Here is a 15,891-nt window from a genome sequence, read left to right as displayed (position 1 = left end):
TGTTGGAAAACCATTTCCGGTGACTACCTCTTGAAGCTCATCAAGAGAATGCCAAGAGTGGGCAAAGTAGTAATAAAAGCAAAAGGTGACTACTTAGAAGAACCAGAATATAAGACATATTTTTCAGTTGTTTCACTCTAAGTATTTCATTCCACATGTTTTTATTCATAGTTTTGATGCCTTCAATGTGAATCTACAATTTTCAGAGTCCTGAAAATAAAGAAAACTGTTTGAATGAGAAGGTGTGTCCAAACTTTTGGTCTTTACTGTATTTACCTCCTGAATCAGCACCACTCCTTCCCTCGGTGTCCTGTGTCCCCTGCCGGTCTCAGCCAAGGTAATTTTGAGGGAATTAACTGCAGCGGTCACGTGACGTTATTTGTCATGAGGCTGGTAGGGGACCACAAGGTTCAGTGAAGGATTGGCATCACGAGAGGTACCATATATTTACATTTTTCTTTTTACATGCAGCATGCTGGTGATGACTCATTTAATGGTTGGAGGTTTTTTTCAATGTGGGCAATTCCTTCAATGGCTGATACTGAAGAAAAAAAAATGGCTACTAGAATAGAAGAGGTTTAGGATAAACCTTGGACAGATTGGTAGATTGTAAGAATAACTTGGCGTTTTCTCCTAATAGAAAGAATCCACTTTTATTTTCCAATGTGCATTCCTACTAAATGAATCTACACAGTTTGGTAACCCTTTTGTTACCGAACACTCATAATGTAAGTATAACTATTTTGCTCCATACCGTAGTTCTGTTTTTGTGATGTTGAGAATTTGAACAAATAACTCCGGTATCTGAAATAGAATTCAGAATCGCATAAAGCAGCTTTTCCAAGTCAGCCATTTATTTCCCATATTTAGAACAGTGCATTTAAGTCAGTAAACAATGGCCTGCCAGTGTCTATTATCGACTAAAGCTCAGCCTGGCTGCTTGCTTCATTGTGAGTGTAAGTACTGCCCAGTGGGATAGGGAGAGGCAATGCCTGGAATAAATGGTGTGAACAAAAGCCTACAAACTGTTTTCTGCAGCTCATTTGTTGCCTACATTCAATTTGAGTGGAAATGGTTTCGCCTCTGCCACCTTCACAGCTGCACACAAGAGGAAATCAACAGCCGTAATGCTTTCAAAATGCAAATGTTCCCTTTACGAATAGTACTCAGAAAGGTAAATTAAGTGCGACGTGCTTAAATTTAGCCTTTTTTTTTTTGCAGACCACATTACATTTGACACTAGTCTGTAGTAAAACCAACACGTATATATGTGTGTCCTTACTGTAGAACAAATAGAGAATAATTACATTTTTGTCCATGTAAACACTTTGTCCACATTCCAGCTGTGCTCTTGTGTTCTTAGGCTTTTGGGGGTTTTCTTTTCTTCTTTTAGCTTCTTGTTTGTATACATTTTTAAAGGGACCGTCCATTTCAGTGCTTATTTTGTCATTTTAATTAAAAATTATTGAAAAGTCACACTAGTGATTAAACTATTTAAGAAAAAAAAATATTGAGGGTCTTCTCTTCTGCTAGGTCTGTTTATGAAACGAAAAACCAGAGGCATTTTTTCTTAAATATTTGCATTATACTGTTTCTCAGTTATTCCTCCTAGAAGTATATGAATAAATTGGCAAATCGGTATCACTATTCCCTTTGTCAAAATGGATGGGTCCTTGCAGACTTAGCGCTGATAAGACATTGTTGGAGTATTCGGGGACACGCCTCACAGGAGTTTTGCCAAGATTAGATGGGGGTTACTTATTGATCTTTGGGTGTTAAACCATTGGGACCCTCGAAAATGGGATTCTGCAATGCTCTCTGACTGTAGTGGAGGTTGAGCATGCACACCTCCAAGCACTGCACTCTACGATCTCCACAGTCATATAAACAATGAATGGAGCGCAGGTGCACTTGTCCAACCTTGGCTCCATTCTGCATTCTAGGTCACTGGCGGTCTGACTGCTGGGAGTAAGTAATTCTATGGAAGGGGATATTTTATTATTTATTGATAAGCCATTTAAAGAGGTGGTCCAGTAACTCAGCATTAGTGGCCACATCGATGTAAAGCTCATACAGAAGACTTTTCTCAACTTGTGTAGTAAATTCTGACTTTGAGCGGCGCTTTTGTGGGTTCCGTGACCTCTGAGATCCGGTGATGTCACATCAACTTCCAGTTGACCCGACATCACCAAGGCGTGCCCCAGTCTCCCTAAGTGACTGGGCTGTGGGTTTCACCGCTCATTACAGCCCATCATCGCTTCTGCTTGTGGCGCTTTGTAGTAAAAGAGAGAGCGTGCGAGATGATGTACTGTGACAAGTGGTGAAACTTCGCCCACAGCCCAGTCACTCATGGAGACTGGAGCCGGCCTAGGTGACGTCGGGTCAACTGGAGGTTGACATGACATCATAGGATCTCAGAGGCCAAGGAGCTCACAATAGCGCCGCTCACAGTGAGAATTTACTACACAAGGTATTTGAGAAAAGCCTTCTCTATTGGCTTTACATCGATGTGGCCACTAATGCTGAGTAGTGGATCACCCCTTTAATCCTTTTATTCACACATTTCTAATAGGAATAACAAAAGAGGAGTACAATTCAGTTCTAAGAAAAGTTGTTCCACAATATTTTGTTTTTCATGAAGAATACAAGTTTTTACTAAAACAGTCATGTCAGGAGAGCTGACCACTGGTTTCTTTTGGGGTTTTTTTGTATTCTGGTTCCAGCAAATAAGTAATTATCAGAATAATGACTCGTTATATAATTTTTCATGATACTTTTGCTATCAGGTCTGTGCAGTCATCTGATGAGGAGTTTTGTCTTACTACTAGAGCATGCAAATCAGTCCTGGTTGTTACAAGCCACCGTACTATAATCCGTCCGACCCTTGCGTGTCTATCCCATAACCAGAACAGATATTTTATGCATTAAAAGTAAGCAAACTTACTATTACCGCAAACAGAGATCTTTTAAAGGCAGACTAAAATACAATTAGCATACTAAAAACATGTTATAACTTTATGCTGTTTGCTAAAACTCTAATGCTCAAAAATGTATTTGACTGATGTTATTATTAAATTTTCTCCTATTGGGTCTTGTTCATGCGTTGTGTTTTTGCCACACCAGCATGCGAAGGTTGCTTATTTTTCCCTGCAGATTCACATCTGCAGAATGTCAATTCTTTCAGCTATTTTGCAGTGCTTATCACACATTCAAATTTATTGAAAACAAAACAAAACTGAAAAACATATTTTTCCTGCTAAGAGATCTATTTTTGTTGCAGAAATGTCTAATGAAAATACTTAAAGTAAAAACCTACTGACAGATTCCCTTTATCTGAAGAATTTCAACCATGTAGCTCCCTTCAAGCTCCGTGCTGTTGTTTACTAGCAATGATTGTTTTAGCACTAGGAACTTTTCATTGCTTGGACTACATTGCCTCGTGCCTGGTAGTCCAACACACCCTGCCTCTTATAAGCAGCTCACTGTCACTGTCTGTAGACATTGTGTACACTGAGTCTGATGTGGGTGCGGTTAGCTTTCTCAGCTCTGCTCCATAATAAATCTAAAAATTCTGATTGTGTCAGAACTACTGCACTCAGTAACCTAGGTGATACATCATTGAATTCAGGGGTTGCCTACATCATGCTGCTCTCAGATGAGGTAGCAAAAACCAGCTGACAGATTCTTTTTAACATGTGCACATAACTTAATTTTGATACGTGCCAGTAATAGGATACAAGGCCACAGGTAAGCCCTATTGTATGCAGAAAGCTTTGTAATATATTTTCATAGCTTCATGAGCCTTCAGTTATCTATAAATGTATGCAGTGTTTCCCCAAAAATAAGATGTGGTCTTATATAATTGTTAGCTCCAAAAGATGCTCTAGGGCTTATTTTCGTGGGAGGTCTTCTAGTTTATATTGGTGTGAGTGATTGGTTTGCCCGTTAATGCAAAATGAATATTTACTCACTTCCCATGCCCATAATCCAGTTCTGGCATCTGTGATTGGAATATGTGTTACTTCAAATTAATATTCACCCCTGTGCTCAGGCATCAGTGATTCAGCTACACTGCTGTATTGCTGCTCGAGGATCACATCGCATTGCTCGCACTGGCCAGCGGCTGTTCTGAACCAAGCGTGTGTGTGTGTATTTCTATGTAGTTGTCACGCTCAGGTGAGGAGAGCTGCCGGCCAGTGTGAGCAATGTGATGCATTCCTTGGGCACTAAAACAGCAGTCTGAGGGAGTTACTGATGCCCCTTCAGAGGGGTGGGTGGGAATATGGGTGGTGGAAGGGGGTGAATATTCATTTGTAAGTAACACACGTTCCAATCACTAAAGCCAGCGCAGATGAGAGGGCGGGGTAAGAGGTGTATATTCATTTTCTATTACCTAGCCGGCATGTTGCTATAATCTTTTGGGCTTACAGCTACACAACGGGGCAATGTACACCAATCTAATATATAAAGCTGAATGTGTGTATGTATGTGTGTATGTGTATGACCGGGATTGGCATCTGCACCGTCGCAGCTACAGCCTCAAAATTTTGCACACTCACACTTCTGGACCCCGAGAGCGTCATAGGCTATGTTTTGAAGGGAAATTTTAACCCCGCGCTTTACAGTTATTCACCAAAAAACCTGCCTCCATTAAAGCGAATGGAGCTGGGAGCCACAGTGCAGCCAGAACTTCAGAGGAATGCGCAGCCACGCCCTTAAATGGAATGTTGGCGTGTCACAATGCAGCCAGGGAAAGAGACAGACACAGACAGGGTAAGAAACAGACATAGACAGGGTAAGAGATAGACACAAAGAGACAGACACAGACAAAGAGACAGACTGACAGGGAAAGAGAGACAGGTTAAGAGACAGACCAAGAGACATAGACACACAGGTAAACAGACAGACGGGGAAAGAGACAGACGGGGAAAGAGACAGACGGGGAAAGAGACAGACGGGGAAAGAGACAGACGGGGAAAGAGACAGACGGGGAAAGAGACAGACGGGGAAAGAGACAGACGGGGAAAGAGACAGACGGGGAAAGAGACAGACGGGGAAAGAGACAGACGGGGAAAGAGACAGACGGGGAAAGAGACAGACGGGGAAAGAGACAGACGGGGAAAGAGACAGACGGGGAAAGAGACAGACGGGGAAAGAGACAGACGGGGAAAGAGACAGACGGGGAAAGAGACAGACGGGGAAAGAGACAGACGGGGAAAGAGACAGACGGGGAAAGAGACAGACGGGGGAAGAGAGGGAAAGACAGACAGGGAAAGTGACAGAGATAGATAGACAGACAGGGAAAGTGACAGAGATAGATAGACAGACAGGGAAAGTGACAGAGATAGATAGACAGACGAAGAAAGAGACCGAGGCAGTCAGAGATGCAGATAGGGACAGAGACAGGCAGACAGGGAAGGAGGAGACAGCCAGAGAGACAGACAAAGATAGATGGGAAATACACAGACCTTGATAGAGACAGACTGGGAAAGAGACAGAGAAATAGAGACAGATAAGGAAAGAGACAGGCAGATAGGGAAAGAGACCGACGGGAAAAGACAGTATAAGAGACTGGGAGACAGACGGGGAAAGAGACAGACCTAGAAAGAGACAGATGGGGAAAGAAATAGAGAGATAGAGACAGACAAAGTAAGAGACAGATAGAGACAGGCAGACGGGGAAAGAGACAGACGGGGAAAGAGACAGACGGGGAAAGAGACAGACGGAGCACATTACTTGGCCAATTTAGTTAAATCTGTTTGGTGTTGAAATATATGTTGTGAAATGCTTCTATTAGCTTAGTTTTTGCCTTTTAATAATTACATTTCTATTTGTTTTGTGGTTTTTATGTGCAGAATACATTTTTGTTAATACATTCTATTTTGTTAACAGCAGTTATTAACCCGGGCGAAGCCGGGTAGTACAGCTAGTAAGTTATATATCCTAAAAGTTCTGCCCAAGCCCTATTTCATATGGCGCGCAACTAGGAATTATTTTTGGGTAGGGCTTATATTATAAACATACTCCAAAAAGGCCAAAAATCTTTCTAGGACTTCTTTTCGGGGAACCTCTGCGTTTATGGATGAGTACTGTATCTAAAAATGTAATAAAAATTGGAACTCTCTTGTATTATAGGAGCCACTATATGTTTTTCTCCCTTGTCTCATTGTCTTAGTAATATTTTCTTTATGAATTGCTTTTCTTTTTTTTTCCTTTTTTGCAGAAAAACATTCTTAATTTGATGCACAGTTTTCCTGGAAAAATAACATGCAGTTTTCATGTCACGCAGCAGAGTTCAGAAGTCTGTACAGAACTTCAGCCATTCATCACTGGTGAGCAAGTCCTTATGGCTGGAGATAGTTCAAGTATCCATCATGAATTGTTGGAACACAATATTCAGGAATGCAGAGGCCACTTAGTCATGAAATGTTGAGAAACCATGATTAGTTTAGTTTGTGTTTGACTAATTCTGATTATTTTTAGCTTGAAGTGCAGTGAAAGTATTTCTTTTAACCCCAACAAGACATGCATTTTTAGAAGATCCATGTGTAATCCATTCAGCAAGCTGAAAAAGTTTACAGCTTGTCACAAAGTAAAGATCATAGCTAAAGTTGGGTGTAAATGATCATATTTTTTAGCTAAAGATTTACTCGTAATTTCCCAATCTCAAACTGTATTACACTAGTCCCAATTTCATAAGCCAATTAACCTTTTATTATTGTGTCATTGGAGGTGTGAGAAGAAATGGTAACCCATAGAAAACCTACACAAACACATGCAGAACATATGACCTCCATGCCATGTAGACTTTATCATTGTTTATTTTCTTTACTTACTTATATATCACCTGGAGCGTGCACATTAAACCCCGCTGCTGGGAGGGAAATGAACTTTAATCCTCCCGGCAGCGTTCCGGGTTCAGTCACAGCTCTGTGTTTGGATAGCGGCGGCTGTAACCACGGCCTGCACTGACTGACAGCAGGTTCTAATGTTGACCGGCGGTCAGTCAGCGCGGGGGGCATGGTTACAGCTGCTGCTCTGCCTACAGAGAGCAGTAACTGAACTGGCGCCGCCAACATGACTCAAACCAGAACACTTTTTGGGAAGACTAAAGTTAATTTCCGACCAGCAGCGGGGTTTAGTGTGCAGGTTAATAGCATTTTCCGTTTGTCAGGTTCCCTTTAAAGCTAAAAATGCTACAAATACACTTGAATGTTGTATAACGTAAAAAAGACCTTTTATTATACTCACCTGGGGAGCGGTCGGGTCCAATGGGCATCGCTGGTCTCGGGTCCAGCGCCTCCTCTCTTCCTTCCATCGCCATCCTCCTTTATAGCTCCATGTGGGGGACGTGTCCTACGTCATCCACACAGAGGCCTCCATTGCGCTCCTGCGCATGCACCCTTTGATCTGCCCTGCTGAGGCTGAGGGCAAACTACTGTTATGCATAGAGGCAGGGAAAGGTCAAAGACCGCATGCGCACAACAATACTGTGATCTCAGTAGGGCAGATCAAAGTGCATTTGTGCAGGAGCGCAATGGAGGCCTCAGTGTGGATGACGTAAGATGTGTCATCCACACGGAGCTGGGAAGGAGGACGGCGATGGAAGAAAGCGAGGAGGCACCGGACCAGAGACCGACAACGCCAACCACATCCCCCCCCAGGTGAGTATAATAAAGCTCTTTTTTACGTTATACAGCATGGCCTGGGCTATTATATACAGTACTCTGGAAGGCCGTATATAAGGGCTTACTGGTGGTGGCTGCAGCTTATAAAGGACACATCTGATGACAGGTTCCCTTTAACCTTTACGGTCATGGGTTAAAAAGTAACATATTCTATGAAAGTCAGTCTTGTCAAAATTTTTAAAATAGTTGTTGTCTTCAGTGAGATATTGATTTGTTTTATTAAAGTGGGTGTATTAATTTATGCTGAACACTGCGTGTATATGTATATAATACTTAGAACCAAGGATTGGCGGAAAAATGGGCAGGAGGGGGATGATGTTTCATTCTTCAGTTTTCCACCAATCAGGTGAATGACGCGTCATCAGCTGGTATTCTGAATTACCAGCCATCCTGTACCCCTTGCTTCTGTCTTTTTTTTTTATTTTAGATTTTTAGCCTGACAGCCTCTTTTAATTCTAAAAGCCACTTCAAGGTGTTCTCAGCAAAACATTTTGTGATGACTGTCATAGAGACAAAAGGTGAAGGAATTTTACATCTTGACGCTGACCGTGCTAGAGCAGAAGCTTAAATTGTAAGAATACATAAGCCTGGGCTTTTGCTGGCAGCATTTTGTGTAATGTACAGATATAACTTTATACTTAAGTTTAATAGACTATGCAAGGGAAGGTTTTCACTTAGATTTATAGGGTGAAAATACATTAATTTGCAGCCTCTTTTCCGGTAATTGGGTTGCATTTGTTGTTTGTACCATTTTATAAAGAAAATGGTACTGCAGATCTGCCAGTGAAAAATTTCACTAACCACTAAGTGCTGGCATTTAGGCTCAACAGACTTTAAAGAATAGCAATAGAAGTGTTTTAGTGATGGCAAGCGGAGAGCTCCAGCAGGGATGTGGAAATGTTAATGCTTTCAGGGCTGGAGAACAGAACATGAATTATTTGGGCTTATTAACATGGTAATAACCACAATGTGTACTTTTGCTCCTTCTGATAATTAAAATTTGTTGTGAATTTTTTCAATTAGTTTGAGACTATTGCTATTAACCCCTTCACGACCGCGGGCCGTAAAATTACGTCCTATTTTAACGTGACTTAACGACCAGGGACGTAATTTTACGGCCTAAACTTCATTTGATTGCCGTGGCCATAGCAACGGCTTTCAAATGATGTCCCCTGCTGTTTCTTACAGCAGGGGACCTTTGCTTGACCCCAGGGGGGCGGCATCGCCACCCCCTATCGACGATCGATGTGATTGGCTGTTCAAATCTGAACCGCCAACCACATCGATCGCACTAATTTCGGCAAAAATAATGCCCGAATTAGTGCGATCCTGTGAGATCCAGCTATGAGATGCCGCAGCTGCTGCAGCATATCATAGGTGGACCTCAAACATGCCGCCCCCAGCCCCTGCAGCACTGATTGGAGCGATCGTGCTATGACGCGCAATCGCTCCAATCAGTGTGCAGTGGGGCGGTCTGATCTGCCGGTGGCCGCCCTCCCCAGGCCTGTGCTGGCCTGCGAGCCCTCCCCCAACATGTCTGCAGCGTGCAGTGGCTGGTACTTGTGGTACCACGCCACCGCCGCTGCTGCTGCCGCCGCCGCCATAGCTGAGGTCACCGCTGCTGCTGCACGTGAGTACTGTGCTCACTTTGCAGCCCGTGCGTGCTCCCGTGGTGCCCCTGCGCGCTGCCGTGATAGCCCCTGCCGTGCCCCCCCGCGATCTGCTCCCCCCAACCCCCCCCCCCCCCGACATCCCGATCTGCTCCCCCCGCGATCTGACTGCCTCCCCCATTATCTCTGTTCTGCTTCTGCAGCTCCCTCTCCGGTCTCCCCCTCTGCTCTACCCCCTCCCCCTCTGCTCCCCCCCCCTCTGCTCTCAACCCCCCCTCTGCTCTCACCCCCCCCCTCTCCCCCTTTCCCCCTCTGCTCTCCCCCGACGTCCTCTTACCTGTCTTCACCGGCCTGATCACATCTGCGTCCATCGCTGGGTCCTTCCTGGGCATTCTGCTGATCTGCCTGCTGCTCCTGTAAAGCTGTCCATCTCTCTGCCATCTATTCCTCTGCAGCTCTTCTGGTCAGTGATCCTCCTGCTAGTCCTCTGGGTACTGTGAGTATAACTTTTTTTTTTTTTTCCGTATCCCCTGTCCATTTTTACACCTCATCCGTCCTGCCAAGCGCTGATCAGGGATGCAGATAACGGATCGGCATCCCTGCTCAATTTTTGGCGTGACTTTTTTTTCCGTATCCCCGACGCTTTTTGTATCGCATCCGTCCGTGCATCCCGCCAAGCGCTGATCAGGGATGCACATAACGTATCTGCATCCATGGTCAATTTTTGGCGTGACTTTTTTTTTTACGTATCCCCGACGCTTTTTTTTATCGCATCCGACCGTGCGTCCTGCAGCGGCCGATCAGTGCACTGCGTCTGTGCGTTTGAAAAGTCAAATGGCGCTCCTTCTCTTCTGAGCCCCGCCATGCGCTCAAACAATTACTTTCCACCACATATGAGGTATCTGCGTACTCAGGAGAAAATGCACAATACATTTTATGGTGCATTTTTTCCTGTTACCCTTGTGAAAAAAAAAGCTACCTAGTTGAAGCAACCGTTTTGTGGTAAAAAAAAATTTTTTTCTTTTCACGGCTCAACGCTATAAACTTCTGTGAAGCCCCCAGGTGTTCAAAGTGCTCACCAAACATCTAGAAAAATTATTTGAGGGCTCTAGTTTCCAAAATGGTGTCACTTGTGGGGGAGCTCCACTGTTTAGGCACCATAGGGGGTCACCAAACGTGACATGGCGTCCGATAATGATTCCAACCAATTTTGCTGTCAAATGGCGCTCCTTCTCTTCTGAACCCCGCCATGCGCCCAAACAATTACTTTCCACCACATATGAGGTATCTGCGTACTCAGGAGAAAATGCACAATACATTTTATGGTGCATTTTTTCCTGATAGCCTTGTGAAAAAAAAAGCTACCTAGTTGAAGCAACCGTTTTGTGGTAAAAAAAATTTTTTTTCTTTTCACGGCTCAACGCTATAAACTTCTGTGAAGCCCCCAGGTGTTCAAAGTGCTCACCAAACATCTAGAAAAATTATTTGAGGGCTCTAGTTTCCAAAATGGGGTCACTTGTGGGGGAGCTCCATTGTTTAGGCACTTCAGGGGGTCTTCAAACCCGACATGGCGTCCGCTAACAGGTGCAGCTAATTTTGCACTCAAAAATTCAAATGGCGCTCGTTGCCTTCCGAGCACTGCTGTGTGTCCAAACATTTGATTTCCACCACATATGAGGTATCTGCGTACTCAGGAGAAAATGCACAATACATTTTATGGTGCATTTTTTCCTGTTGCCCTTGTGAAAAAAAAAGCTACCTAGTTGAAGCAACCGTTTTGTGGTAAAAAAAAATTTTTTCTTTTCACGGCTCAACGCTATAAACTTCTGTGAAGCCCCCAGGTGTTCAAAGTGCTCACCAAACATCTAGAAAAATTATTTGAGGGCTCTAGTTTCCAAAATGGGGTCACTTGTGGGGGAGCTCCATTGGTTAGGCACCTCAGGGGGTCTTCAAACCCGACATGGCGTCCGCTAATGAGTGCAGCTAATTTTGCGTTCAAAAATTCAAATGGCGCTCCTTCCCTTCCGAGCTCTGCCGTGCGCCCAAACAATTGATTTTTACCACATATGGGGTATCAGCGTACTCAGGAGAACATGCACAATAAATTGTAGGGTGCACTTTCTCTTTTCTCCCTTGTAAAAATGAAAATTTTATGGCTAAAGTAACATTTTTGTGTTAAAAAGTAAAATTTTCATTTTTTCCTTCCACATTGCTTTGGTTCCTGTGAAGCACCTAAAGGGTTAATAAACTTATTGGATGTGGTTTTGAGTAGTGTGAAGGGTGTAGTTTTTAGAATGGGGTCACTTTTGGTATTTTCTGTCACCTAGGCCTCTCAAAGTCACCTCAAATGTAATGTGGTCCCCAAAAAAAATTATTTTGTAAATTTTGTTGGAAAAATGAGAATTTGCTGATGACCTTTGACCCCTTCTAACTTCCTAACGGAAAAAAAATTTGTTTCGAAAATTGCGCTGATGTAAAGTACACAAGTGGGAAATGTTATTTAGTAACTATTTTGTGTGACATATCTCTCAGATTTATGGGCATAAATTTTCAAAGTTTGAAAATTGCGAAATTTTCAAAATTTTCGCCAAATTTCCTAAATTTTCACAAATAAACGCAAAAAATATCGGTCTAAATTTACCACTGACGTGAAGTACAATATGTCACGAAAAAACAATCTCAGAATCGCCAGGATCCGTTGAAGCGTTCCAGAGTTATAACCTGTCAAAGTGACACTGGTCAGAAATGTAAAAAATGGCCCGGTCATTAGGGTGTTTTAGTGGCCGGGGGTGAAGGGGTTAATCTTTTCTGCCTATTGCAGTGGTGTCCAAACTTGCAGTTCTTGTAATGTCATGCCAGATTACAGCTATTTTTGTATCAGTGGATGGGTGCTTCTGGTGTGATGTAGTAGCTGTGCTATGAGTCCATCCACTGATCCTTCTCCCCTCTTACATATTGAAGCTGGGCAGAGACAGTAAAGGCCCCTTTACACACTGCAACATCGCTAACGACATCGCTGTAACGTCAACGGTTTTGTAACTTAATAGCGACCTCCCCAGCGACATTGCAGTGTGTGAAACGCATCAGCGACCTGGCGCCTGCTGTGAGGTCGCTGATCGCTACAAATTTTTCAGGACCATTTTTTGGTCCTTTGTTTCCCGCTGTGCAGCATGTATCGGTGTGTTTGACACCGTTACGACTTCGTTAGCGACTTCCCTTTCAAATAGCTGCTTTGACACTTCCCCCAATGACCAGTTAGGTCGTTCTGCAGGTCCGGGATCGCTAGAAAGTCTCTAAACGCTGCTGCGTCGTTGGCCAGGTATGCCTGTTTGACAGCTCACCAGCGACTCACCAGAGACTTTGTAGCGATCCCGGCCAGGTTGGGATCGCTGGTAGGATCGCTAGAAAGTCTCAGTGTGTAAAGGGGCCTTAACATGATTCCCCTATCTACCTCATACATACTGACACTGAGAGAGAGATACTGCTGCAACTCCTCTTTACTCCAGGTATACTACTCATTACTTTACAAGCACAGTGTGAATACATGCAACCAATACCTCTGGTAGCAGAAATAGGCAGACGGCCATAAATCCTGGTGGATTACTGGTAACAATGGATGTGGATGTTATCTTTATTCGGCCATTCTGCGTTATTCTAGAAAGATTTTTAATCTACTATTTACAGGATCCTCCACTATTCGCCAGGGTGGCTACAAAGAGCTCTCTTTTCTGCATAAAGGACCCAGCAAGTCCTCCACTACACTGCTGACAAATTCCCTGAGAGTTTACAGGTCATCGTTTGGGATCTCGGCAGCAGGGCAACCTGTAATTCATTCAATGTTAAAGCGGTTGTCTTACACCCTGCACCCCTGCTGATCAGCTGCTCCCAGTCCTGGCAGCGGTGGCAGGTGGCCGGAAATGCTCCGTTCCGGAGCTGCTCCATCTTCTGATTGCGGCCGGGTACTGCACATCCACCTCCTGTTGATTAGAATGGGAGGCGAATGTGAAGTACGTGGCTGCTATCAGAAGACGGAGCAGCACCGGAACTGAGCATTTCCAGCTTCCGGGACCGAGATCAGATGAGCAGCGGGGGTGCAGCGTGTCGGACCCCGACCGATCAGACATTGATGACCTATACTAAGGATAGGCAATCAATGTTAAAGTAGTGGGCAACCCCTTTAAGCAAGCTAATAAAAAGGGATAGTCGAAAACAGGGAAGTTCTTTGACTGTCTAGACATTTTCCTTCTCTATTTTTTCATATGGCAACTCTTTATCTATGGTTTTTCTGATGCCCAAGTTCAGTAACAAGCAGCTTTCTAGTGTGGGACTGTAAACAGTGGCATATTTTTCATTTTTTCATTGCGTAAACACCAAGTAATTTGCTCAAATTAAAGCAATATTGCCAAGATGTATTTTTTTTTTTTTAAAACTCCAAAACTTTGTAATACATTGTGTAATAAATGTATATATGACCTTACTATATGCATTCCTTGTCACTTTTCTTACCCTGCTTCTTCCATTCTTCTTCATAACAGCATTGTAGTAAACCCCATACAGTTAAGTGGAGAATTCTGCATCACTCAGCACCTGACCACTGATTTATACTGGGGAAACTACATTTCCCAGAACACTTTGCAGTTCTCTGTGGTTGTTTGCCTTGTTTTTATTGGCTAGTCACTTGTATAATTTTTTGCTCTGAGATCTCAGCAGGTGAGCAGCGGTGATACAAAGTTGGAAGCCTAGATCACCTGCACTCATTTGGCTGCTACTGTCACACAGCTAAACAGTGCCAATACTTAGTGGAGAGCTTAGGTGTTCTGCTCTCATCCAAGTGCTGCTGTCATAGAGCTGCTCAGAGTCGATAAAAAATTAGGAACATCAGCACTAGGCTATGCATAGTGCTGTACAATGCGTATGCTCACATTGTTCAGTCGGAGTTGGCAACTGTGTGTGTTGGGTTTCACTACACAAGGAGAGATAGTCTGCTATAGACAGAGTGGTGCAACTGCGAATGTCAGACCTAACTACCAAGAACCCACTGGAAGAGGTCTCCAGTAAAAACAAGGTATAGATTCATTGTTTGAATGGGGTAATTTGAGGGAACATTGTAGGCAAATGGTCTACTTTTGCAAAATATATTTACGGTAATTGTCAAAACACATTAATTGCAAATTAGATAATATGGGTTGTATTTTTAATTCTGTGAAGAATCCTAAAGCTGAATCTGTGATTTGTTTGTTTTTTTACAGAGGGAAGAATTTCTGAAAGTCATCTAGCAAATTATGTTTCCAGGGATCATCTGTGTTACATATGTGGACCTCCTCCTATGATCGAGTCCATGTGCAAACAACTTGAAGACCTCCATGTGCCTAGAGAACAAATTTATTTTGAAAAATGGTGGTAGAGGAGCAGTGTATTGATGATCTCCAGTAAACTGCCTCTTCTCACGGAGGCTGGAATGGTGGCAATAGATTTGAAAGTAACTGTATGACATATCTGCCACTCCTACTTTTTAACATTAATCAGCTGCTAATACTGATAGGAAAAAAAAAAGATGGATGATATTTTATGTAGATTTCAATTCAATTTTTTTATTTAAATTAAAATTGTACATTTGTGAACTGAAATGTGCGTGTTGTTTCCTTATTCCTTGTCCTTTCGTATACTTACATTTTTCATTAACACTAGTTGTCCTTTTATCTCAGGTTGACATCACGTTTTTGCTTTCAAACTATTAGAGACCTGATCTGCTACTCATTTGAAGTAAAGAAGAAAAAAAGAGACATTTGTCTGACATAAGTGAATGTAAAAAAATTGTAAGACATCAATATATAAGACACCAAATAGTGTTAAAAAAAACCCCCACCAGTTGCTAAAAAAGGAGGCCTTATGCCTATTGTTTAAATGGGACTGCAGCCATATATGATTACTGCCAATATATTCCATTTCTGGGCTACAGTTTCAGTGGTTACGCTCTTTGAGTGCAGCTGTACATATACCCTTGTTCACACTTGTCTTATTCTTGGAGGTGCTGGTTAGTTTTTCAAGATTTGTAGTATACTCCTTTCTCACTGAGTACTCCTCCTATCAGCCTATGGCTTTTTTAATTAGAGCTGGATCCTGCCTGCCCTTAAAATTGTAGGCCTTTAGCCCCAGAAAAGCATATGTTAGGATCCCAACAGAGCAGCATACGTTGTCGCTGGCTGTTGGGTTCTCATAAATTGAACAATTTGTGCACTAAGTACCTAATTTTTAACATAGTTTCTATAAAAAATAATGCAATTCCAATTTTATTTGTTCATTGTTTACATTTTATATTTCAGAGTGCAGCTTAACTTTTTCTGCTTATATTGACTCAGCCTGCACCTGTTCACACTTGTCTTATTCTTAGAGATGCTGGTCAGTTTTTGGTATTTGTAGTTTGTGGCTGCACCTCCACCGATCTACTCATTTTCACCTATTCTTTTTTTTGGATTGAAAACTTGTAGCAAGTAGATAACCCCTTAAGTAAACCCCCTTTCCCTTTTATGGGTTCCTTACTTTGTCTTGGAATTCATTCACCAATATTCAAAAATTAATCAAATTAAAATAAG

General features: G+C 42.8%; 1 protein-coding gene across 2 annotated transcripts in view; it reads left to right on the top strand.

The window, feature by feature from the left end:
* Positions 1 to 14,925, top strand: part of OXNAD1 (oxidoreductase NAD binding domain containing 1) — a 105,364-nt gene extending 90,439 nt beyond the window's left edge. For both annotated transcript variants that reach the window (XM_075316672.1, XM_075316673.1), the window contains 2 exons: positions 6,224 to 6,332; positions 14,548 to 14,925. In XM_075316672.1, coding sequence (XP_075172787.1) covers positions 6,224 to 6,332; positions 14,548 to 14,702 — 264 coding nt within the window. In that variant the 3' untranslated portion in view covers positions 14,703 to 14,925. The remainder of the gene's footprint in view (positions 1 to 6,223; positions 6,333 to 14,547) is intronic.
* Positions 14,926 to 15,891: the final 966 nt, after the last annotated feature.

The sequence above is a fragment of the Anomaloglossus baeobatrachus genome, chromosome 6, assembly GCF_048569485.1.
Source record: "Anomaloglossus baeobatrachus isolate aAnoBae1 chromosome 6, aAnoBae1.hap1, whole genome shotgun sequence".
Taxonomy (NCBI): domain Eukaryota; kingdom Metazoa; phylum Chordata; class Amphibia; order Anura; family Aromobatidae; genus Anomaloglossus; species Anomaloglossus baeobatrachus.
The sequence above is the reverse complement of the archived record's forward strand: the minus strand, read 5'-3'. Positions and strand labels throughout refer to the sequence as shown.